At 43.7% G+C, this 27051-nt stretch overlaps 1 protein-coding gene across 1 annotated transcript in view; it reads right to left on the bottom strand.

Moving 5' to 3' along the window:
- Positions 1 to 27051, bottom strand: part of NALCN (sodium leak channel, non-selective) — a 2264872-nt gene that overhangs the window by 926935 nt on the left and 1310886 nt on the right. Inside the window, exon 13 of the mRNA XM_069205064.1 lies at positions 15912 to 16049. Coding sequence (XP_069061165.1) covers positions 15912 to 16049 — 138 coding nt within the window. The remainder of the gene's footprint in view (positions 1 to 15911; positions 16050 to 27051) is intronic.

Raw genomic sequence — 27051 nt, 5'->3', positions numbered from 1 at the left:
GATCATGCCATGGCCTGACTTAGTAACATGGGAGAAGCTGCCAGTGGTGCAGCAGGTGTAGTGACACCGGGGCCCAAAGCTCTGAGGGGCCCATGGAACCCTGATATTGTTTGCATTTAAATAGCTCATCAATAGCCTCGTTCTCGCTACGCTACTGCCAGAAATGGAGAACTGACAAAAATGTCATTTTCTCTCCCGCTTATATTTCCATATATAAAAAATATGTTACATTTGTGCTGCAGCAGGGTAACCATCGCCAGTGCATTTTCAGGGTTGTACTGCCTGTTAGCATTCGTACAGTGTAGGCTACGCCTCTTAATTGTCCTCCGATCAGATCAGAGATACCAAAAAATGAAGGTGTTTTACGAAGCTACTACTTTTATAAATGTAATTCTGAAAAAGAATTGCAGTCAAAAACGAATAGAGGACTGGCTCACAGATATTTTGTATGAGGACGTTTGCCTTTATCCTGGCTTGGGTGTGAGTTACATCTGAAGAGCCAGATATAAACCGCAAATAAATTTATGTGAGTAGGTTCCAGGAGTAACACATGTTTAGTCATGGCTTCTGTGAATAAATATGTCTTACATCAGGAAATTCATGAGTAAACTCACACCTAAGCCTGGTGTAAGACACATCAATTCCTAGAAAATACTTTGTGAATCAAGCCTGGATATTTGGGTGAAGGATTAGTGGTGGCATGCAAAAATATTTTACCAAGCATGCAAAAATATTTTACCAACCATGAGCATCAAAGAGCACTCATTCTTGGAAACAGAATCCTTACTTTTCAATTTTCCACCAACCCTGACCCCTCCTAAACTTTCTCTGCCTCTTTTATTCACATCTATCTTCCACCCCCTAAAAAATCAGCTTTATCTAGCGCTCTTTTTGATTCAATATAGGACATTAAAATGACCTACTCAAATCTTTGTATGTAATAGAGTGTCAGCACTTTGTACATTACACAGGATAAATCCCAAATCTAATATTTTCTCACTGATGATGAAGCAATCGACTCCCATCAAAAAGTCACATGCCCCGCCCACCTAGGAGGGCGGTGTTTCAATGCTATATTCCTATCAAAAGGACTAATCTCCAACACAGGAAACAACAGTACTATATGGAGTGATCACCAGATCATCTATTTCAGTCTTATTGTCCTGAGGAGGCCCTAGTAAAACTAAGCTTACCACACTCTGAAAGACATTTGACCTAAACTCTTTCCAAGTGAAAAAATCACGACTAAAATAACACTGGATCAGCAATTTTCTTGAAAAGAATTCTTCCAAAGGCCATCAAAGATTCTCAACAATTAGGATGGTTCAATTCACGTGTAGAGCTAAAACCAGACGACTCAAGAAAAAATGGAGAAAAACATATAAACGCTATAAAGAAAATGACTCCAACAATAATACAGAATCTGCAAAGCTTTCATAATGAAACCCGGGTGATCTCATTCCTCTTGTTGCATTATAAAATGCTGTATGCACAAATAAAGAGCTCTTCAAAATATCCTCTGAATTCTGTTACAGCTTGCACCTTAACTATTGTCAAGATCACAGCAATTCTGCAACACTTTGCAAGAACACAATCAAAAAAGCAGAAATGTGAAATACAACTTTCTCTTAAACAAGGCAGTAATTGTCTATCAGTGCTAAGACAACTAAATCATCCATCTTAACCTCTAGTTCACAGCCTAACTTATACTCGTTTGTCAGATCACCTTTCAGAGGGCCACAGAGAAATCAAGGCTACAGGGCCCAACCTGTGGTGGTTGAGACCTTTTTCTCCTGTTGTTCTGCAGCCCAACCTACTATGAATATTGAGCAACTGGACCAAGATTCTCTTCTGCACTTGACTCTCAGTGGAAGCTTTGGTGGAGCAGTCATGGCTCCCTTGAGGCGATGTAGATACAGATCAGTAAACACATCTCATAACTCAAAGTGCAGACAATACTGACAATAAATCAATGCCTTGTCCAACACTCACTTTTACAGATAAATGCAGTATTTTATTTCTAACTCTACACATGCAAAGATATACAACACTCAAAAACAATAACACAATCCCCCTTAAGGTTAGGGCTCTACTAGCTCGCAGGGAAATCCCGGTCCCTCCTTCCTTTCTTACAATGAGATTTTAAATTCTTTTAGAATAACCTCACAGTCACTGTGTTTTAAGCACTTTATAGGCACATGGCCCTTTGGTAAAACCCCACTTCCTAGTTGACTGGAAGCTCTTCTAGAGCCCCCATTTTGGTGTCTTGCTACTCTAGTTTTTTTGGGGGGGAATTCTATTTTGACTGGCCAATGCCGTGGACACGCAGCAGGTGCGCCTCCAGTGCATATGTCTGCATCTATCCACAGCTGGATCGCGACCACTGCCAACCACTCTGCCCTTTTTTCATCAGGTATTTCAATGTCTGCTGACTTTTTAAAATCCTGTAACAAGTCTGTCTTGCACTGCGATCTTACCCCCCCCCCACTTGGTATTGAAGGTCCTTTTTCTTGCATCAAGTGCAAAGCCTGCTTTGGGGCTCCCTTGATAGAACCCTCTGGCACAAAGCAGTTTCACAGGGTAAGGGTGGTGCTGGGTGGCCTCAGTAGTGCTCGCTCCATCAGCAAACATGCACAGGAAGTTCAAGACCTCATTATAGATTTCCAGATGGACTTCTTGTTTATCGCTGAGTCCTGACTTAAAGAATGGTGAAACCCTGACATTGCCCTTGCTCTACCTTCTGGCTCTACTATTTCTAGGCAAGATAGACCTTGACCTCATGGAGGTGGTCTGGCTATTATTTTCAGTGATTATTTTCAATGCAAAACATTTGACATTGGCTCACTGATGGGGGCTGAAAGTCTAGGGTTTTGCTTTAAGATTGGCCCTTTCCAGTCCCTAGCAGGTGGTAGAATCTACCACCTGGCAGGCTCAGAGTCTACCTTCCTGGCTTCCCTGGGCAAAGCCGTAGTCTCTTTTTAGCTCTGCTAAGCAAACTTTACTATTATTGGAGGTTTTAAATTCAATTTAAAGTGTACAATTGATCCAGAAGTAGTTAACTTTATTGATACTTTAAGGATCATTGGGCTGCATCAATTGGTTACAGCACCTACACACAATGCAGGCCACACCCTTGATAGCATCTGCTCCGATAATCCTAACTTGATAGTGAAAGCCCGAATTTGGCAGATCTGGTCTGACCCTATGCTAATTCCTTTCAAAATCAGACTGGAGCAATGTAATTCCACCTCACCCCACCCCTAGTCATGGGCCCCACTACAACAACTCATACGTGGGGTAAGTTGTTAACTAGATTCCCCACATCCTTATCTAACTCTATCCCTACTCTGGAGGGAAAAATAGCAGATGATGTTGAGTCTTTTAAAAACTGGATCTCCATACAGCTAATAATTTAGTACCAGTAATGTTCTTAAAGAGAAAGCCCAAATCTCTACATTCAGTCCCATGGTCCAGCCAGGCCTTAGCTAAACAACACTTGCGTTGTAAGCAACTAGAATTAAAATGGAGGAAGGCCTATAACTCAGAGGACTTACTGCATATTAAAATGGCATTAGAAGCCTATCATAAGCAGATTAAGGCTTTATAAAAAGTTTATTTTTCCACTAAAATTGCGGCAGCACAATCTGACTAAAAGACTATCTTTAAGATTGCTAAATCTTTTCTTAAATCTAAGGCCCTGGAAAGGGGGATCTCACCCTCCCAAATGTTATGTAATCAAATTTCTTCTTTCTTTAAAGAGAAAGTACGGACCATTCAATGCAACTTTATTACTCTTACATTTCTGATGAATGATAGGATGTTTGATGATCCCTCGAAGGTAGGGACTGTAACTTTGATAGCTTTTCAAGAAAGTACGCTAGCTCAGTCTCGCCAGGCTATCCTGTCCAGCAAATCAGAATCGTCAAATGATCCCTGCTCCCGCCCCCAGGTTCTCCATAGACTTGTTGACATAGTCAACCCTGTGACTATTGAGATTCTGAATAAATCACTAGTTACAGCAGAAGTGCCGGCGGAAACAGCCGTCTGCGGACCCAACTATATTGTCCAATTTGAGCCCAAATTCATTACTGCCTGCAATGAGAAAAATTATTGAAAAATTGGTCAATAGCCAATTACTTGCGTTTCTGGAAAACACAAACATACTCCATCCTTTTCAGTCAGGTTTTCACCCAAAAGACTCCACTTAATCTGACTGTTGAAAGTAGCTGACACTCTAAAACTGACATTGAAAGCAAGGAACAATGCAGTGTTGATTTTGATAGACTTATCTGCTGCATTTGACACCATGTCCCATGCTATTATGCTCCATCAGATCAAAACGTTTGGGGTTTCTGGACATGCCTTTTACTGGATAAAATCATTTCTCAGAGATTACAGACAAACAGTCATGCTGGGACCCTATTTTTCTGCAGAAACAGTGGTAACCTCAGGGGTTCCGCAAGGCTCATTGTTTAGCCCTGTTTTATTTAACATCTGTATGCCCCCTCTGATTACCTCTTTTGAAGTAGATACCATCTCGTTTGCGGATGATGCACAGCTGATATTATCGCTGGATATAGCATCCTCTGGGTTTGAGATGAATTTCAAAAACTGTCTCACCTCAGTCATCCAGTGGATGCAAGCCAACCATCTGAAAAGTAATACTGAAAAAAACGAAATCCTGCTACTTGGCAAGTCGAATCCCTTTGCCCCAGTCAAATGGTGGCTAGACTCAGCTACTCCTCCTTCTGCCACACTGGAGGTTGTTAACAATTTGGGAGTACAATTTGACACCTTATTGTCTTTCAGTCCACAGGCCCTTGCTGTCGCTGGCATGTGTTTCAATTTAATCAAATCTTTGAGAAAAGCTTTTGACTTCCTGCCACTGAAAGGCAGAAAGACAGTGGGCTGTGCACTTACAACTTCCAGACTGGATTACTGTAATAGTCTGTATGATGGATCCTCTAAACAGACTATTCGGAAACTTCAAGTTGTTCAGCATATTGCTGCCAGACTGGTTTTGAAGATTCCCAGAAGATCATCTGTCTCAGCGGCTGTGAAAGCACTACACTAGCGGCCAGTACACAAGAGGGTCCTATTCAAAATTCTCTTGATGACCTTTAGAACCTACAAAGCCACCGGCCCGAAATATTTATGGGCAATGTTTACTCACTACATTACAAGCAGAACTCTGAGATCCTCTCATGCCAACTTGCTTAAGTCTGTTCCCTTCAGACTAAGAACTAGAGGGGAGAAATCCTTTCCAGTTCTAGGTACCAAGGCCTGAAACCACCTCCCTCGTCCTTTAAGATTCATTGACTCAGAAGCAACCTTTTCAAAGCAGCTAAGGACGTGGATCTTTGCAGCCCCTGATACACTGTGCTATTCCCTTCTCCTCTCAGGTAGTCCTGACATCAGGAAGTGAAAGAAAAAATACAAAAATCTCAGGTTCAGAATCCAGAACAAGACCTAACTGGCAAAGCCAATATGTTTCGCCTATGAGAACATTTTGTTTTGGCAATATTTTGTAGACATGATATACAGCAGTGTGGATGCTCCTCAGTGTTGCCAAAACTAACTTTAAAAAGCACTATGATGCAGCCTGAACTAATGTGATTCTTTGTTTTGCAAAGTGCATTCCTGCTGGATGCATCATAGTCCTTTATTTATTTTTATGTTTAGACATGCTGCACAGCAGTCACACTCCTCTACAGCATGGCTGCAAATTATTGCCAAAGTTTGCAATGCCCATGATGTACATTAGGAGAAAAAGGCAATGGCAGAGCCAACAGTCTCAAAGGCGAGACTTAGTGATTTGGCCAATGTTTGTTAGGTCTTGGCGGCAGAACTTCCCTGTTAGACTGAGCAACTCAGTTATCCTTTCCATGAGAGAAAAAGAAAAAAATATGTAATTTGTCAAAAAATGCTATCACATAAAGAAAGCAATAGAAATAATTCTAATGTCTTGGTGAAAATATATTTGGAAGCAAATAACATCTGTTGCCACAGTAAAAATCTATTTCAAATGAGAAAAGGGCTTTTTTAAAGTGTTTGTGGCATCGTAAAATACAGCTAAAAATGACAAGAGGTTCAGCAAGGATAATAGGGAAGACGAAAACATAAAAGTAGTACTTCAATCACTGCATGATCAGCAGAAGGACAGCAATCAAGCTTAAGGAATCAGTATTGATCCTTTCCCCAGCCAAGAGGAAAGGAAGGGAAGCCAGCACTTGCTGGCCAAATATAAGGCATCAAATAAGAGCACAATGAAGCCAATGAATGTTAAGAAATGTGTGGGCTGCAAGTACTTTGTAGTATACAATGTATCTTGCAAGCAATAGCGCATGCAATGCATGTGCTGTCTCAGGCGAGACCTAAATATCTGGCACAAAAATTGTAGCAAAGGAGTGAAGAACACAGTAAAAAATAAGGGAATGAGTGTGCTACAACACATATTTTTCTTGTGAATGCCTCCCTTAGATATGCTTCGAACAGGAAGTGACATCACAGGAAAAGGATCTACTTCATATTAGAATAAGATTGGGAACATTGACTAATAACCCCAACATCTTGGCATAGGCTGATTGGAATGTTTGTCCCTGCCTCCTTCCAGAAATTAGTTTGTTATGTGATAGATTCCATAGTCCCACCACCACCCATCATGCCTGGAGCTGCAGACAGCTCATGGAACTGCACTCTAGGGTGACTACTAGTGCAGAAATGCCAGATCAATCTGGGTGATACAGATGCTCAGCCATGCACTGAGGCAGATTTCAGGAACATGTGAATGAGCATTGCCCAGGCTTTGGTGAGCTCTTGACACTGCTGTTGGCAAGGGTGTAACAAATTTTCCCTCCCCTTCTATAACTATATATCCCACTTTCTAATCTCTTCAAGTCTCTTCAAGCTAAAATCAGACCTTGAGACCTCTGGCCTCAGTGAATGTCTCAGCACTGTAAATCATTGGTTACTGCAGAACAACCTTAAACTCATGTCCTTCAAAATTGAAATTTCTTCTTGTGGATTATGTATAAAATGTAACTTTACATACCTGTGAATTTTAGAAATAGGACAACCATCAATTATATGGGTAGAAGTGCAAAACCTTGAGGTAATCACAGGATCAAACCTCTCATTCCAAACCAAAGTTAATAAAGCTACCAGAGGTGGTTTCTATAGAAAGAGAACAGCACAATATGGCCCTCATTCTGACCCTGGCGGTCAAAGACCGCCAGGGCGGAGGACCGCGGGAGCACCGCCGACAGGCCGGCGGTGCTCCAATGGGGATTCCGACCGCGGCGGTAAAGCCGCGGTCGGACCGGCACCACTGGCGGGCTCCCGCCAGTGTACCGCCGCCCCATTGAATCCTCCACGGCGGCGCAGCTTGCTGCACCGCCGCGGGGATTCCGACCCCCCCTACCGCCATCCAGATCCCGGCGGTCCGACCGCCGGGATCCGGATGGCGGTAGGGGGGGGTCGCGGGGCCCCTGGGGGCCCCTGCAGTGCCCATGCCACTGGCATGGGCATTGCAGGGGCCCCCGTAAGAGGGCCCCTACATGTATTTCACTGTCTGCTGCGCAGACAGTGAAATACGCGACGGGTGCAACTGCACCCGTCGCACAGCTTCCACTCCGCCGGCTCGATTCCGAGCCGGCTTCATCGTGGAAGCCTCTTTCCCGCTGGGCTGGCGGGCGGTCTGAAGGCGACCGCCCGCCAGCCCAGCGGGAAAGTCAGAATTACCGCCGCGGTCTTTCGACCGCGGAACGGTAACCTGACGGCGGGACTTTGGCGGGCGGCCTCCGCCGCCCGCCAAGGTCAGAATGAGGGCCTATATCTTCGCCTTCATAGGTTTTTCCTACAGGACAAAGTCATCAACAGCTCTAGTTCCTTCACATCGTGAGTACGTCATTGAACTCTATATAAGTCTTTCTATGCACTTAATTAGTAAGTTACAAAAAGTCCAAAATTCCATAGCCTGAAAGACCTGAACCTCAGCAGAAGGGCCAACGCTTACCAAGCCCCCCCCCCCCCAGTAGTTACCATTCCCAAGACAAATATGCTTGATGGCCCTCTGCATTACCTACAGCGGGAAACACAGGACAGAAGAATTCTTACTACAGTCTAAAACTATACGTTAAAAAAAGAAAAAAAAACTCAGATCGAATGGAATCACACTTGATCACTTCCCTTTTCAAAAACATGCATGGGTGAGAGCGCTTTCTTTGTACAATCATGCAAGCTTCTGGGACATACTCTTGAAATGAATGAGCATAATCAGCAGTCACTTACAATTCAAAAAAGCAATAAAGACTTGGGCCCAACTTTATGAAAAATGGCACACAACAGCGCTAGCCCAATTGTGCGTAATTGTTTTAGCGCGAGCTAACGCCATTCCCTAATGCCATCCGTGGGCCATCTTTAAGATATGACGCACGATGGCGCTAAGGAATGACTAGTGTCTGAAAAAAAGAAGCTAGCCGGTGAGGGATGGCGTTAGGTGAAATGGCACTAAGGGGTCAAAAATGATGGTAGGCTGATTAACGGCAAAAACTCTGCCGCTAGTCAGCCTAGTGTCATTATTTGATGCACAAGCAGCCAAAAAATGACTCCTGTCTAAGTTTAGACAGGAGTCATTACCACCACCCCAAAGCCCACCAAAGGGGACCAGTGTTCCCAGGGCAAGCCCACAATACCCAGTGCCAGCCAGGGAGCCTTATGTAAGGAGCCCCCAGTGGCACCCCACACACATACATACACTTACCTGCAACTTACCTGTGATGGGCTCACTCCACCTGTAGTGTCCCTGTGGTGTGGGTGGTGCTGATGCTGAGGCTTGGGATGGGCATCTTTGTCCCGATTCCATGGTGTTTTCCCATGGAGATGGGCCTACCTGCACAGTAACACCTGGTCTGACCAGGCATTAAATAATGGTGCTAAGCGGTCTTAGCACTATTATTTAGGTCTGCCTCCCACTTGCATGTCATTTCTGCGTCAGGTGTTAAATATGGTGCTGGGGGGGTCTGGCGTCATTTTTAGGAAGGGAATACCTACCTTTCATCTCATTGACACAAGGTGGGTTGGTGCTTCCTAGAAATGGAGTTAACTCCATTATTTTGATGCTGGGCGGGTCTAGCGTCAAAATATAAATATGGAGTTAAGTAAGCGCTGCTTTAGCATTAAAATTCATGACGTTGAGGCAACGCTAACCTTCCATAAATATGGTCCTTGGTGTTCCCTGTATCAGGACTTAATTGACTTTCATTCTAAAAGACATATTGGTTTGTAAGAGCAATCTTGTAAGCTATCCCTCACACTCATTTTTTTGTATACCAGTTCATATTTAATATGCTGCCATGTGAAGCTGGAACAAATGTGGCGCCCACCTATAAGCCTCACACATGATATCCAACAACTACTCCCAGGATGCACCCTAATCGACATTCTTCCAACCATACACAGCAAACGAGCAGCTATTTACTGAACTAGGACAAGTAGTAGGAAAAGAAAGGGCAATACAATGCTAGAATATAATTTATTCACCCAGACTGGAGTAAGACAAACATATATTTGAAAACGTTTTTTAAATAGGGCCGAAGTTTTCATGTGATCATATATCCTAAATGTGTGCTCTAGTCAGGAGAGAACAAATCACACCAACAGACCTATTTAATACTCCACTACGTTTAAATGATGGCGTTACAGGGGACGCAGAAGCAATCATAAAAGAATACCTAATATTTTTTGGTATTCAAGCCAATGCTAAAATACAACTGATCGATACATGAATACTGGGACAGAGTAAGATTAATCATTTAAAAAGACTGACGTGACAGACTCAAATCCTTTTGAACTTTTGGAGCTTTGCAAAGGAAGCACAACGTTGTCACTTTTTGGGTGAAGTAATGGTAGAAATAAAGCGCTTTATAATATTGGTAACCAGTATCCGTTTTTACGTTGTTTTTATCCCTTCTACTGTCCCGTTTCTCCAACTCTTTGAGAGTACAAGCTTCTCTTACTTATTTTAGCTTTCTGAATATTCCATCTTGGTCACAGTTACATATTTTTTTTCACATTTAAAATATAATTTTATGTTTTTCAGTAACTGACTGATGGGAACATGTGTCCAACTAGACGCGTGCCCCGAAGCTCGCTGTGCCCTAGGATTGAAAGTGCACCGTATTAATAAGGTCCTGTGACGACAAAACAATCCGGGTTGGTGTGCAATACTGCGGTCATTAAGTAGAGCTGTCCTTAATCAGGCGGTGTATGCATGTGCCCCAGTCTAAAGCAGTGATACACAACATAGGGGTATAAACTTTAAAAATCAAAGAGATGAAATCCAGCTGAGATATAGGGACAGATGAAATTGCTGTACACTTTGCAAAGTTACTTTACTTGCATCCTTAGATGATTGTTATTGTTGTTGTTGTAAAATCTTTATTCGATTATTTATAAATAATTATAAAAGAATACAAAATACATTGTTCCATGATTATAAAGTTAAAAAAAGTACAGACCCAGGCTAAAATACATAAATAGTACTTGGAGGTGTAAATCCTTAGGAGCCCTTGAAATCAGAGTCCTCATGATTACCCTTAACAGTACAAACAGGTTATACTGAAAGTTTGCAATACTATGCCATCTTGCGCATCAGTACTAATGCGCCAGATTTCTTGCACCTCCCTAATGCCACCTAACAACACCACGGGTGCATCGTATTTACAATAGGGTGCACCATGGCACACGTTAGGCCAATAGCGTCAAGAGTTTTGATGCTATAGTGGCGCTTTGCTCCACTAGCGCAAATTTTTTTGACGCTAGTGGAGCAAAGTGCAAGGATTGATTTCAATGGGTGCGTCCTTTTAACACCTGCTTTGAGCAGGCGTTAAAAATTATGCTGAAAATTGTGCAATGAAATCGTGTTGATTTCATTGCCCCATTTTAGCAGGCATCCTAATGCCAGAATGCCCCCCTTGCATACATTATGCCTGGTGCAGGCTTAATGTGGTGCAAGGGGTTGCAAAGTGGTGCAAAGCACGCATTGCGCCACTTTGGAAATATGGCAAGGTAATTTTTGCCTCATTGAGCCACATTAGCGTAAGAAAATTACGCTACTGTGGTGCACAGAGGCGCTAGGGCCTTCTAAATCTGGCCCATAGATTGCACGGAAAGGAAGACTGGCCTATGCTGGTGCAAACCACGTGCTCTAAGAATTGGTAAATGGTGTCTACAGCGAGAAGCGTCATAGTAAATACAAAACAATGTGAAGTTTCAAGTGTCTGGAGGGAGGAACCATCACACCGACAGGGCAATATACTGCTGAGAGCAAAGTGACCTGCAGGAAAACTTAAATAACTTCTGATAGAGCCCATCCTAAATTTCATTAACAGGGAGTTTTCACAAATGTTCTTCATCAATGACAGCTAAGGCTCAGGCCCGGGACAGGTTTTAATCACCAAATAATTTCTCAATGTTATTTTACCCAGGTTCTCCCACTCTTTCTGTTCCTTCGCACTCAGGACAAATTGCTCCCTAACATTATCAAGCTCTCCCTTGCTCATCACCTGGGGGGAAAAACAATACTGGCCTACCCCAACAATCTGCCAATTAACACGGGCAAGCCAAGGGATTCTGTGGCCACACACAATCTGAAAAGTCTTCAATCACATCGCAGTTAAAGCCTGGTTACTCCAAACCGCCAGACACATCTGCATAGGAGCGTATCTAAGGCTGTCCTCCACATAGGCTAAGTTTGGCCCCTCATGCATTAAAAAAATAGGTGCCCTGGGGCCACACCCAGCAGCCTTCTACAGAATCGATTTTCTTCTCACTGAGGAGAGGCGCAAACCCGGTAACCCCACAAGCCTGTTGCAAAACGGGGAGGCACTTCATCCAAAAGGCTTCCAACAGTGGCAAGATGGGTCAACTACCAATAGAAGAAGAAAACTTAAATGTAGCAGCTCAATATAGGCTAAAGTGCACACAGCGATTGGCAAGACGGTGTACTCAACTTTTATGTGCATCAAACATAACCCCCAAATAAGGGAATTTGCTCACCCTTCGGATTAAAAATACATCTTTTAGTAAAGTTGATTTTAAGATTGTGCGTTTGAAAATGCCACTTTTAGAAAGTGAGCATTTTCTTGCTTAAACCATCCTGTGACTCTGCCTTGTTCGTGGATTCCCTGTCTGGGTCAGTTTGACAGTTGGGTTGTTTTTCACCTCGCACTAGACAGTGACACAAAGGGGGCTGGGGTGTAACCTGCATTTCCTGATTAGCCATCTCTGCTAGGAGGGAGGGGTGGAGTGGTCACTCTCATCTGAAAGGACTGTGCCTGCCTCTGACAATGCCGGCTCCAACCCCTTGGTGTGTGTCTTAGGCCTTGCCTGGGCAAGGCAGGATTTCACAAGTAGGTGTGAGTCCCCTTTGAAGAAAGGTGACTTCAAAGACTAAAATGGGTATAAGAAGGGCACCCAAATCTACAGACTTTAGAAACACTTCTGGAACCAAGAGGAACCTCTGCCTGGAGAAGAGCTGATAGCTGAGGAAGAAGTGCTGCCCTGCCTGTGACTGTGCTTTGTGGAGCTTTCCTGCAGTGCTGCTTCCGCCAGAGTAAGAGGGCAAAGACTGGACTTTGTGTGCCTTCCATCTTGTGAAGAAATCTCCAAGGGCTTGAGTTAGAGCTTGCCTCCTGTTGTTTGAAGTCTCAGGGACAGCAAAGACTTCTCTCTGCCAGCACCTGGGTCTCTGGAGAGACTCCTGCTCTGACAAGTGGTGCCCTATCCAGTCCCTGGGCCCTTGAAAGGAAAGCTGGTGGAAATCCAAGAAAATCAACTTCGGACGACTCCGGACCGACGCCGCTGCTGAATCCGGTAACGCCGCCTGCACCTGACGCCGTGACCTTCTCTGGAACGCGACGCTCTTCGCAGGCCCGATGCCGCTGCAGTCCGGCTGAAGTCCGCGACTCCGTGGAAGTCGCCGCACCACGTCGTGACCGACGCCGCTCGAACTGCGTGGATTCAATGTTTCGCACAGACGCCGCTATCCCCGACTTCGCGCATCGGCTTGTTTTCACTCTTCACCAAAGGTACTGTACTTGGGGGTCTACACGACTCCGTGTCCGGCGCCGCTGGTGTCGGCTTGTTGGGAACAACTCCGTCACGACGCCGTGTTAACATCTCATCGAAGCATTTTTGCTTCTAAGCGCTATTTTTGAGTTTAATCTTTAAAAATTCATAACTTGACTTGTGTATGTTGGATTTTTGTCGTTTTGGTCTTGTTTTGTTTAGATAAATATTTCATATTTTCTAAACCGTTGTTGTGTCATTTTGTAGTGTTTTCATGAAGTTACTGTGTGTGTTGGTACAAATACTTTACACCTAGCGCTCTGAAGTTAAGCCTACTGCTCTGCCAAGCTACCAAGGGGGTAAGCAGGGGTTAGCTGAGGGTGATTCTCTTTTACCCTGACTAGAGTGAGGGTCCTTGCTTGAACAGGGGTTAACCTGACTGTTAACCAAAGACCCCATTTCTAACAATCATTATATTCATTGATAATAAAGTCTGCAGTTCTAGACAGCCAATAGCAAACTCCATTTTTCAGCTGGATAGTGGATTATTCGCAAGTAGAGCTTAACTAGGGTACACCAGTCAGAGCAGCAATGTACGGACAACAGTCTGGAGGGAGACTTAAACAGGATTGATTAGGAAGAGGCTGAACCTTGGAGATGATAACAGTTACTGGGGGCTCATTCAGAGGCCTAGAACCTCCTTGTATGCCACAACCCCCTACCCAATTTATGAGGCACCTGTGATAAGGAGGGGGTGGGTTCGGCCTCTACAGCTATTGCAACATCCAATGTGACTCCCTGACAAGCATATTGACTAGGTTGTAAAGCTCCATCCTCAGCCGACAGCTTTGCAAGATCAGGTTGTGGGGTTATAGCTGGTGCCCCGTGGGCCAACAGATCTGCATGAGACTTAGTTAAGTGTGTAACTGCAGCTTCCAGGCTTTGTATCATGTCCAATAGAGGGGTCACACATGCTACCACCATTAATTTACATTTTTCTAACACACAATCCCAGTCAATTTTAACAACTGTCTTGGATACACCCACCTGGTTGAGGAGCCCATAGTGGGTTCAAAGGAAGATGGTGAATTTCTAGGCTCTAAGTGTTCTAAATGCTCTAGATAGTCCCACATGTTTGGGATTCCACTTTTGTGGCAGCAGGGCCATTATTGCTAATGTTCAGTCATTTAGCAATATTACGTACCACACGTCCCACTCTCAAGCGGCTCCCAAATGACTTTCTAGGTCCTTGCCCACGTCGAGGGACAGGCTCCTCTGTCCAAGATTAATTTCTTTGCTTATAACCCCAATAGCTAGGGCAAGGAGTAATACCTGATGATGCTTTGGCAGGGGCGGTATTGTTGGCCCTGAGTAGGTTACACTTCTCCATGCTACCCCTAAATACTTCCAGCAAAAAGATACAGTGTACCGCACACCAAAGTCGAGGACTCACCCTAACCCAAAAGTCAAGAGTCACAGTGGGTGACCCAGCCTGGCCTCCTACGGATGCTGACAATTGCAGGACTGGCCCATCCTTGTCTCGGGCTTCGGCCCGAAGAGGCCTGCACAACAGGAGTAAGTTGAAGATATAGTTGCTCCTCCGGGTCGTCGGAATTCTGGGGCATGGAATCCTCTGCAGCCCAGAAACAATTTGTCTCGTGCACCAGGAGTAAGGGCAGTGCTATATAGTGCGTTGGTAAAGTCATGTCCCCTGAAAATACAGCTGGTGCCTCCTAGCGCTTGGAATTCTGGGGCCTTGAGTCACTCGAGGACCAGAATCAATGTGTCCCACATAGCAGGAGTAAGGGCAGCACTATATAGTGCACTGGTAAAATCCTGCTCCCTAAAGATATAGCTGGGGCTTTATGGCGTTTGTAATTCTGGGGCCTGGAGTCTCCTGAGGCCCAGAAACAATGCAACCCCTGTATCCTTAGATTAATTTGAACACCAAGCTCCACTGCTTCTAGCATTTCAGGCACTACCATCATCTGGGCTTTTCAGCATCCCTTCGTGTCATCAGAAAGGGGGATGGAAAGATAATTATTCTTCAGGCCACTCACTTTTTCAGGGCTGCAAACCTTGGGTCCAAACGTTTTTGTGGATTTTGAAGCAAGTGCGCCCACTTACTAACAATGAGGCAGCTAACGCATATCCATAGGTGGTGGTGGCAGATGCTGGATTCGCCCTATTTTCTATTTATTTGGAGGTCATGTTTTTTTTTTAACTTAGAAACAAAAGCTTGTGATATGTGAGGCCGCTCAAAAACTACTAAAATTCCTGATCTCCTCGCCACAAATCATCAAATGATTCTTTACATTACCTGTGTTTATCCAAACTGTTTCCCTTGCTTGCTACCTGTTTAAGGCTGGCACAATTGTCCAAAACATGATAAAACCGGTTTATGAGTCAGGAAGTATCACTCACAAAACAAGTGGGATGTCATTGACAAATGGGGCCGCTCAAACACTTCTAAAATTCCTTACCTCCTCGCCACAAATCATCAAATGATTCTTTACCATACCTGTGTTTATCCAAAGGGTTTCCCTTGCTTGCTACCTGTTTAAGGCTGGCACAATTGTCCAAAACATGATAAAACCGGTTTATGAGTCAGGAAGTATCACACACAAAACAAGTGGGATGTCATTGACAAAACTCATCCTAGTGCACAGACACAATTACACGTCATACTCCCCGAGAAAGGTGATAAGTCTTTATATACTAGTCATTTTTACATGTTTCACAAGGGCTTACATTAGCACAAGGACCAAGTTCCAACTTAGAAGCAAGTTATTAATGGTTGTATACATCTAGGAATGCTAACTGAAACCTTCAACTAAACTTACCAGTGTGGCAAAAAGATGATATAAGATGAAGTAGATTGCAACTACAGGTGCCCACATGTGTCCAACAGCATTAAGAGTCTGATCCATGACATCCACCCATCCCTCCTGCGTGAGTATCTGGAACATTGACATAAATGCCTGCAGAGTGACAAAACATTAACATTTAAACTACAACCTGCAAATTATAAAGCTTCAATATATACAATTTAAAAGCAACAAATTCATTATTAGCATATTAGTAATGTTTTGGGGGTTATTCAGAATAAGTCGGATTGTTTGTGGTAAAACCAGTATTTATTAATTGCAAAACTGAAACCAGAATTATAATATTATAGAAATTATACTTTTAGATAAAGAATAATATGCAGAAAAGGCCTTTCTGTATGTTTTCCAGATGCAGGCCCTCAACACGAGTTGTGTCCTGAGGTATTTGTGGCCACCTATCCATTTGCTAAAAGTAGGTGGCTATGTGACTGTGAAACAGCCCTAACTTCTAGAAAAGCATTTCAATTGGGGCTGTCATACCAACTTCCACATGTTATTCTCCTTTCCATAAGGCATATAGCACGATAATTTGCAATTCCCATTGAGTCTGGCGGCCACTAGACTGCCAGACTTGCCAATGAGGCGGTCCGAGCACCTCATCACAACTCTGGTGATCGGGCCACCAGAGAACCGCCAGCTCTGCCAGGATCAGAGATCCTGAGGGTCTGGAGGTGGTGGCAGTCCTAATACACCAGGGCAGCGCTGCAAGCAGCACTGCCCTATGGATTATGACCCCCTTCTCCGCCAGCGTTTTCATGGCGGTACCATCGCCATGAAAATGCTGGCAGAGAATGGGTGCAGTGGGCCCGGAGGGGGAGGCTGCACTGCTCATGCACTTGGCCTGGGTAGTGCAGCTCCCCCTGGCCAGCACCATCGCAATGTTCACCGTCTGCTTTGCAGAGAGTGAACATTGCGAGGGTGCTAGTGCACTCTGCCCTCTCCAGCATTGCTGCCGGCCTGATTACAAGCCAGAGACAATACTGTAAGCTATTTCCCGTAAGGCCACTGGGTGGAATCTCAGGTTTCCATCCGCTGACCTACTGGGAAACTCTCAATGGGGCCGGCGGAAAGTAGCCTGTATGGCAGCAACCTCCCCATTGGAAGTTCTGCCCGCTGTTCGGCGGACATTGTAAACCGTCTGCCGAACTCATAATGAGCCCCCACGTCTGTTATTACACCCAGAATTGAGGGCCAACTCTTAACAATGACCTTAAAGGTGTGAAGTTATCACCACCTTTCTAATGATTCTCATGATGCAAAGTGGTATGAATGTATATTTTGATGTGAACACCACTTTTCTCCAAATAGAAAATGTATGCTAAATGTATGCAATCATCTTACTGCACATTTATCATGATTTGTTTTACATTTCTTGCACTCTCAAAATCACTTCCTCTGAGTTTTACATTTCTGTCCAACGAATTTATGGTGATTTCAGTGGCAGCATGTACCAGGTCCAAGCGAAAAGACACTGGGAAACTGTCATATTTGCAATTTAAAAGGGAAGTTTATCTCTCTTTTGTATTAACCTATAAATTACCTCACAATAGTTAAGTAGTTCAGAAACATACTTTCTATTTTTCAAAGTTAGGAAAATATATGTCGGAATCAGAATGTATTGTACTTGATGAGTTAATGTCTAAGTGTATCAGGAGGTATCTCTTACTTGTTACATTCATATATGTCGTAAGAAATGTGTTCATGTATTTTTTTAAACATGTCAGACAAAAAGATGTTACCTATTCTGGTGTTTCTTTTTTCAATTTCTAAATTTGCTGGCAACAAAAACATTCTGATACCTGTTTATTGCCCTGTGACTGTATCTTACCACGTTGCTCTGAATTCTCAATTTGGTGTCATCACATTTTTCATATAGCTGGATAGTTTTCCATTCTAGTACCACTGTAGTAAAATATTGTCGTCCTTCCTCGATTTTTGCATGCCTAATCTATTAAAATATTACAAAGGATGTGGGAAGGTGGATGTGTTCAATAGGGCACAGCAAGTCAGATGAAGGCTAATGGGCATGCGGGGATGAGGATTTAGTAAGTCTCAGACCACTAAACAGCCCTAAGAGGTGAACAAGTGCATTGTGTGAATCGGAACCAGCAGTTAGCATGTGGTGGGATGAAGAGGACCACAGTTCTGTGCTGAGTACAGGATGAAGCTCACTCTGCCATTTGTGGAACGTGCCAAGAATCAAAGTCCCAAATGTAAGCTAAATATTGGACTGTGGAAATGTAAACAGATTTTATTATTTTCATCTGTTATTTCTTCTAGCTCCTTCCCTGATGAGAAGTATCAGGCTTTCTGGTTTAGGAACAGGCTTAGTAAGAATAAAGATGACTAAGTCACATGGGAACTTTCTGTCCAATAGAACCATAGGATTTCCTCATTGCAGCTTTAGAACGACAACACATAAGTTGTCTAGAGCCAACCTAAATACTGCATCAAAACCGAACGTGCCCTCCTTCCTAAAAAGCCATACTGTGCACACATGTTCATATGCGGACATACACACTGGAGATCGCCACGAAAGAGCACAGAAAAACACAAGAACTCACTGCTCCACAGTCTTCCTTTCCCTAGCTTGTCGCTGGTTGTTAAGAAGTGAAATCGCCATGCTTAACAGTCGAAGTCAGAATAAAGACGTAAACGTCAACAAGAACTTAAAAAGCTTAGCAGTGATTTACTGCCGGAAGTAGGAACGTTCAAAATTTCAATTACATATCGACAAATCACAGTTTGTCTAGAACTGACAAATGTGCAAACTGTGTATCACTCCCACAAAATTTGAGAACATCTCGTTATATGAATTTTGTCAAGTTCCGTGAAATTATGTTGATGAGATTTTGTTGATTTCACATACCCATGAGACATTTTCTCCTTGAAACATTCTCCTGCCAGATTCTCCAGTGACATCTGAACCCGATGTATGCCTTCCAAAAATGTTTTTCTACCTTTTCGCACATTTCCACCTGACTCTCCATCTCAGCATCTCATTACATTTAGCAGGGTCGGACTGGGATAGACAAAAGGCCCGGACACCAAAAAAGTAGTCCCCATTAATGAATCAGATAGCAAAAAAAGTTGCCCATATTTGCACATTGAGGTAGTTTTGAACTTGTAAAGACATGTTATGTAAGTATTTTTAAAGGTATGGAAGACTGCATGGAATTGAGCTCATGATAGGAAATGTTTGGTTTGATATCAGGGAAATCAACAGCCAAAACCATCTGACCATAAAATAGGCACACAACACCCCCCTCAAAAAAACACAGACATATCATACACTGAATGTGTCAGACTAGCCTTTCGGGCGCTCACTGAATTACCTATTGACCAGTTCAATCCTCACCTTTTGGAGGCAGATTTATGATAAGTGGCGCTCCACCTAGTGCCCCTTAGCGCCCCCCTAACGCCACCATGGCAGCACCATATTTAAAATATGACGCACCATGGGGGTGGTTAGTCAAGCGTCATCCTTTTTTATGCTAGTCTGGCGCTTTGCAGGATTAGCGTAAAAACTTATGATGCTAATCCTGCAAGGACCCATAGGCCCAATGGGAGCCTCCTTTTAAAGCCTGTGTTTAGCAGGCGTTACAAAATGCAGATAAAAATGGTGCAAAGGAATTTCATAGATTTCTTTGTACCATTTTTACGGCCCTCCCTAGCACCGCAATGCCCCCTTGCATACATTATTCCTGGCGTAGGCATAATGTGGCGCAAGGGGTTACAAAGTGGCGCAATGCAAGCTTTGCGCCACTTTGTAAATATCGCATAGCGTTTTTTCCCTTCCAATGCCACATTAGCGTAAACAAATGACACTAAAGTGGCGTTGGAATGGTGCAGGCCAGCATAAATCTGACCCACAGTTCCTTACTAAACAAACAGACAAATCCTGGTTCTCACCTCATGTAAATAGGATATAACTCAGAATGTATTTCTGTCTCAAAAAGGCAAAGAGTAGGCAGGTGTTTAAAACTGCTTTGGGAAACCAGTCTTTTATTCTTTAAAGAATGTTGTATGTAAGGAATTCAGTACAGATGCAGAATATTGATCACAAAGTTCTAATCAAGATTACTAGGGCTAACAAACCCTACTATGTAGGGATACAGTTTGTTGTTCCATTGAAATCAAACAGCAAAGGTATGTTCTTATCCAACTCAGATATATTAATCTAAACAGCTCTTCGTGCCCTGAAATGGCAGATATGGATCAACCGCTTTTGAAGTCTTTTTCAAGAAAAAACAAACAACACACTAGGTTCTCGGTAAACTCCATCAGTGGGTTCTTGACAGCAATATTCTTTCTCCCTTTCAGGCCGGGTTTAGATCTAAGGTAGGAACGGTGGATCAAGTCTTCAGGTTCATGCAAATTCTTTAGAAATATAGTTATTAATCTAAGCCAGTGGTTCCCAACCTGTGGTCCGGGGACCCCTGGGGGTCCATGAAGACTCCTCAAGGGGTCCGCAACTGCTTAGAAAATTAAATAATATTAACAGATTAGGTCCCCAGCTTTCAGTAATGACTCAGTGGGGGGTCCCCAGATTCTAATAATGATTCAGTGGGGATCCCCGGGTTCCAGTAATGATAAAGTTGGGCTCCACAGAAGTCAAAAGGTTGGGAACCACTGATCTAAGCCATATGTGCACTTAGCATCATTATCAATGTGTGTCTTTGACTCATGACAGGCCCCTTACTCCCACAGCCCTATTGTCACCTTCACACACGTCATACTTGTCCTGGACACACGTATTGCATAAATGACAGTCCTCAGCGCAGACAATGTGTTGAATCCTGGGAGGCCATGATATGTGACTCAGTAGCTTGGTCACATAGCAGAAATTGGACAACGCATGCCTTTGTTTGTTGAATGCCACATCTGTAGAATGGACACATATGCCCAAAAGAGTGTTCTGTGGTACAGGTACATACCACATAACCCCACCCCCTGAAGTGGCATGAGTCTGCATTTGTTAGAGCACATGTCCACAGAAGACACTTTCTGTAAACACCATGCCAGTCCCTTCATTGTTACCCATGTGTTATGTTTGAGTTTGTACTCTGGCAGTTGACTGTAGGGACTGGATGCAAAGAGTCATTCTCACTAAGTGTAAATGTGTTGGTCCATTCATGCCTAAGGAGTTTACCCTTCTGAAGTCACATAGGTAGGATCTGTTACAAAGTGGCTCACATCACAGCCAGGTTGCTAGAGCATGGGCTACGTGATGTCAGTAAGCTTGCTTAGTCATTGTAGGGCCTGAGCAGGGCTATGTGTTAGGCTGCAGATGGAGAAATATATGTCTGTAGTCACTTATTGGCTTGTACGTGTCACACTTGGAGAGTACTGACAAATAGGAAAGTCCTAGCTTCATGTTACTGACGTGTATGTGACTCAATCATTTGTGATGAAACTTGTGATCATGATCTCTTGATTTGTCTTTTGCATCCATGCAAGTCAACAGCCATCAAAAGAAGGGATTATGGCGAGCCATCGCCAAGAAGGTGCAGACTCTGGGGATCCACAGCTGGCGGAGCACCCACTGCAGGAAAATGTTGGAGGACCAGAGACTCTGGGCCTGGAAGATCGCTGAGGTCCAGCTGGGGATGTCCTCCCAATATAGGCGGGGTGCCCATTGGACCATGACCCGCATTCTGGCGGTGACCTATCTGGAGCTTGATGGGCGTTTGAGGGCAGTACAGCAGCCACAAGGGGGTGAGTACAGGGCATATTCCTGCCTATCACATTGCCAAGTGAATGAGTTAGGCTCTGAATGCCCCCCTGACAAATAAAGATGGCATATGTGTCACACAATAGATGAGAGGTTATTTGTGTAGACATGTCATGTGGTTCATTTTGCATACTGGCCAAGGGACCTAGGACACAACTGGGTGGAACCCACAAACCACTTGCTCTGCAGGGACAACATGTGGCTGGGTACATCAATCAAATAACTACTGTTTGTTGTTGTAGTGTGTGTAATTTCTATGCAACAGACCACTACTCCTAAATGTTACATGCCAAAGGTAAGTAGGTGATGGATCACTGTCTTCAGCCATGTGTCTGGGTTCCCGGAGGCTAGTTGTCTTCAGCGCATGATGGGTGTTGCTAGCTTTCTGCAGTCTGTAATGTGAAGATGTTCAACATACATGATAGAGCTTACATTGTTCTTTGGATACAGCTATGGGTCAATACTTTCCCTTGGTAAGTGGGTAATGTCCATTGACATGATTTATGTGCCATCACTGTTGTCTACATTCTTTGTGCCTACATGTCAGCACGTATCCCTTTCTCTTTTAAAAAAACATTTGTAAGATGCTGTTTCTAGCGTGGTCTACCTGTTTTGATGGGATTATGTCTGTATTCCCTCACATATATGTGCATGTCAACCTCTGTGTGGCATAAGACATTTGCAATGGGGGTACATTTCATGCTGTGCCACAAACAGGAGTGTGTCACCATTGTTTATTGGCTGACACATACCCTCACCCGTCATACCATGTGATTTGACATGTGCAACTGCAGTAGCAATGAGGGACATGACAGATAGGCCTAGAGTTTAAAGCCACAATCTGTAATTCTATGTCATTGATGTGGCATCATGAGGAAAAGTGCACTGTACATGTGTAATAAGTAAGGTTTGTCCCCTGACTGTTGGGTAGCATCATGGAGTGACTTGCAGTTATATTGAAATCACATGTGTTTGGGTACAAGCTTTCATCCACAGAGACATCTGGGTCTACATGACCATAATGGAGACAATGATGTAGCTTCCAATTGGGCAACATTTTAGGGCCTTACCAGAGCTTTGGGCTCCCTTACTAACTAATGTTATTAGATGCACAATAAAAGGACCTTTGGTTGAGACCTGGCAGGAGGACATTATAGTTCCTGTTTTTGAAAAGGTATATAAGAGCCTTCCACAGTGTTATCGACCAATATCTCTTTTTGATAATAAGGTGAAAATTCTGGGTATAGTAATCCTGTCTAAATTGGAAACTTGGGCATTAGAGACCAAGGGGCTCTCTGAATTGTAGTTTGCTTTCGCCCAGGCCTGGGAACAGTTGAGCAATCGCTAAATGTTTCCCTTATTGTTCAAAAGCATACTAAGGGTAAAATAGGCTGTGTCCATCTTGCCTTTATGCATTGAACTTGTGCCTTGGACATGCCAGACCGATCTAACTTATGGTATATATTGCTGAGTTTAGGGATTGATAGCACCATTGTAACCCTGCTTGGTAGACTTCATGGACATACCATGGCCAGAGTACGATATACTAGAGATAGGGACCTTACTGAGGAATTTTCTTCACTAACCTGGATGAGGCAAGGATTTGATTTGGCAACTTTTTTTTATTTTTGATCTACATCAACCCTCTGTGAAACCATCTGATTAAGGCTGGGAAAGATATCCCTAAGGTAAACTCTAGAGAAATCTCTGTTCTGCTTTACACAGATAATACTCTGCAGCTTTTGCTTGATGCTTTTAACAATTTTATGACTAGCCTAGGCCTTAGGACAAATCGTTCTAAGTCTTTTTTTATGAAGTGCAGCCCTAAATTAGCAAAAACGAAACAATTTTCACTTAATGGTGAGGAAATTACAAAAATCCACACTTTACTTATTTGGGAATCCCAATGGATGTAGATTTTGATTGGAAGTTTTTACTTAAAGTTTTTACTTAATGTAAGGGTCATGCAATTTCAGTGCACTATTGATTTCAGTTTTAGAATCTCAAAGTGGTTGGGCCACAAACCTGTAGTGAGATATTGTGTATTTATGGATGTAAATTGGCCCTGTGGCGCTATTTGGTGCTGAAGTATGGGGGCTGGCAAATTTTAAAGTTTGCAAATAGCAGAAAACAGGTTTTTAAGGAGGCTGCTGGCAGTTTCATAGACCACTCCAAAGTCTTTTTGCCATGAGCAGCTGGGGCTTTTTCATATGGAAGAGAATTTTAAGCTCCAATCCTTACTACTATGGTAAAGAATATGGCAAAACCCTGACGTGCAGCACTGTAGATCTATAATAATGGATTGTTTAAACCAGGATGGTTATTTAGATATCCCTTGGTGTAAGTATATTATTACGAGTTTTGAAAGTTAGGGTACTCCTGATTTTTTTGTTAACCCGGTTAGTTTATATGTTATTTTGCCAAAGTATATCAAAGATCTTTTTAGACAGCATAATCAAAGGGGGTAGCCTCAAGTCAGTGATGACAAAATAGTGAGTACTGTTCATGATTTAACCATGTTCCCTGCAGTTTATCTGCAAGTCATTGAAAATGAGAGACACAGGTACTTCCTGACGAAGTTTCGCCTTAAAGCTATCCATTTTCAGTGGCATTTCCTGAAAAGGGTACCTGGCTGCTGAGTTTTACCCCTATAATTGTGAAGCACCTGCAGAGCAGAGCATGTTGCACTTTTATGTTATTCAGTACATTTTATACTTCTCAAAGAAAACGTTGTTTGCGCCCAATTCTACATCTGTTAGGAATCAGATCACATGCAGCTGCTTTTGCTTACTTGCTCCAGTTGGGAAATTAATTTGTTGTTTACGCTGTTTGAAATTATATTTTAAGTGCGTTAAAGATCAAGATACTGAGGATTTATTTTTTATCTATACATATTTTATTCCTTTATTATTGTTTCTTTTATTATCTTAGACTTTTTATATTTATGTATAATTGTGTGACTTTTATGGCTCAAGTGAGCCACATAAAGTATTTTGATGATGATGATGCCTTCAACAAGTACTTGCAAATCTCAGGGCCTCTCCAACATCCAAGGGACTAATGGTGTCTATTGATTTACTCAGATTATGTCATTGTAAGGGGTGCCAGCCATCTCTTCGTAACATATTGCACATGATGACTACAGTGTACATTTCCATGCCAAATGGTTGCCCCATCTGAGCAATATTTATACTACCTCCAATAATCTATTGAGTCAAATATCACTTAGTGAAGTGTGCAATGTTGATATGTTTCCAGTGTGACATCAGTATTTCCATGTCACCTTCTCCAGACTATTGGACTTTTGTCATCAACATGGCAGGATTTTGTATCATAATTTTCTATTGTTGGGTCATTATGTATGTGACAAATAGATGCGTGTCTGAGCTTATGTGGGATCTGTGAACATGTATTTGACATTGGCCTACTATATGTCTACACTATTGTTTGGCAACAGGTAACTGAAGTCTGCCCTATGGGGCAAAGGTTTGAGGGTGATGGTGTCTCCTGCTTGTTGAATGGTTAATGTGACTGCACAACTTCAGCCATACAATTGTAGTTGCCTGAGATCATGAATTTCCTGTGGGCAACTGTTGACAGTTCAGATGGCATCCCTGCATATGGGATGGAACATATGGGGGCCACTTAGGTGGAGTTTGTTGCTGGGGCCTACTTGATATCCTTGTAATTTTTGTAAATCACAGCTGTTGTGCCAGTGTAATCATGGACATATGATACCCTATTCCTCTTTGTATTTGCAGCATCAGCACCGGCAAATTAAGGAGATTGGGCACAGCTGAGTGGGGAGTCATTGGGCCACGGGACTTCGGGTCAAGACACAGAGAACCCAGCGGCCTGAAAGGTGAGGGGAGTGCCATGGTGGAGATCGGAACATCCTCATCATCATCGTATTTTTTTTCCAGTGGATACGCCCTAGTGGTGGCAGACTCATCGGGCGTACCCCTGAAACATCTTTGTCTGCCACCTCCTGTTCTATCACCGCACTCCCTGTTGCTCCTCACCTAATTGGCTATGCCCACTCACCCAAGAGGGTGGCTGTCTTCTTTGTCGCAGGCACCTCGGACCCAGACCATGTTAACCCTGATGCCCTCAGTGAGGAGGCTATAGACCTCCTGAGAAGTATCTCTGTGGGCCAGTCAGCCATTCTGAATGCCATCCACGTATTGGCAACTCAGCTACAACAGACAAATGCATTCCTGGAAGGCACTCATGGTGCAATGGCTGGCCCATAGAGATCTTTTCAAGCTCTGGCCTCCTCACTGATGGCAGTAAAGCACCAACTTCCTCTCTTCTATTCCCGGCTCTACCTCCCTCTTCCCAATTTAAATCCCACATTACCCTACCTATCCAAAGCAGACAGGCAGATCTACACACATCCACATCAACACACAAGAACAGCACACACAAACACAAGCACCACAAAACACGCCGGCATGCAAGCAAACAACAGCCACCAACAGACACAACAGTCACCACTTCCCCAGACACCCCCACCACTCCCAGCATTAAACACACAAAATCCAGCATTCGCACAGGCACCACATCAACAGTCAGTGACACACCCAGCATACTCGCAGACACCACGCCAATAGACCCCCCAGACATCCGCCACAAGCACCATACCCGCAGACACCACAACAACAGACACACAGTCATCCGCAACATCCAGCAAACCCACAGTCACCACCCCAACAGACATACATGCATCCACCACTCGATCCCCAGCACCTCCAACTCCCAGACCCCCAAGACACACAAACGCACTCACTCACCCACTCAACAGACACCCATCAAACACATGCATACCTCCCTGAAGCACGTACCTACAACATCCATATCAACACAGCAGACTACTCCCTCGACCTCCAAATTCCGACCCCTTTCTGATGACTGTCCCAGTGTCTCTAAGCAATTTTTTATGTTTGACCTTAACCTTTCCCCTGTTCCCTCCAACCCCATTCCAAACCCAAGAGGCCCCACCCACCTCACAGCTCACCCTTTCACCTCCACAGCCTCCCCTGCCTCCCTGCAAGCACCCATACTTCTCCCCCCTAGAAAAGCCAACCCCTTCCAAAAAGCAGACCACTCCTCCCAAACTCAAGACCAAACCCAACCTCCCAAACCTGACCCCCCGAACCCAAGGATGATCTCTGAGGTGCCTGTCTGCCCACTTGATGCCCCTTCCTGCGGAGTTTCCATGGCAGCTATGAGTGAAGTAGTGGCACCATGAGGTGTCTGTGCGCGGCACTATGGACTGGCCAATGGCCCTGGACTTTGAAAATATAAGGTTAATAAACCCAAACAGTTGCATCTTTTTGGGTAAACATTTGTCCTGCAATT

Source organism: Pleurodeles waltl, chromosome 8, assembly GCF_031143425.1.
Source record: "Pleurodeles waltl isolate 20211129_DDA chromosome 8, aPleWal1.hap1.20221129, whole genome shotgun sequence".
Classification (NCBI taxonomy): Eukaryota; Metazoa; Chordata; class Amphibia; order Caudata; family Salamandridae; genus Pleurodeles; species Pleurodeles waltl.
This window is presented reverse-complemented; position numbering and strand designations above follow the sequence as displayed.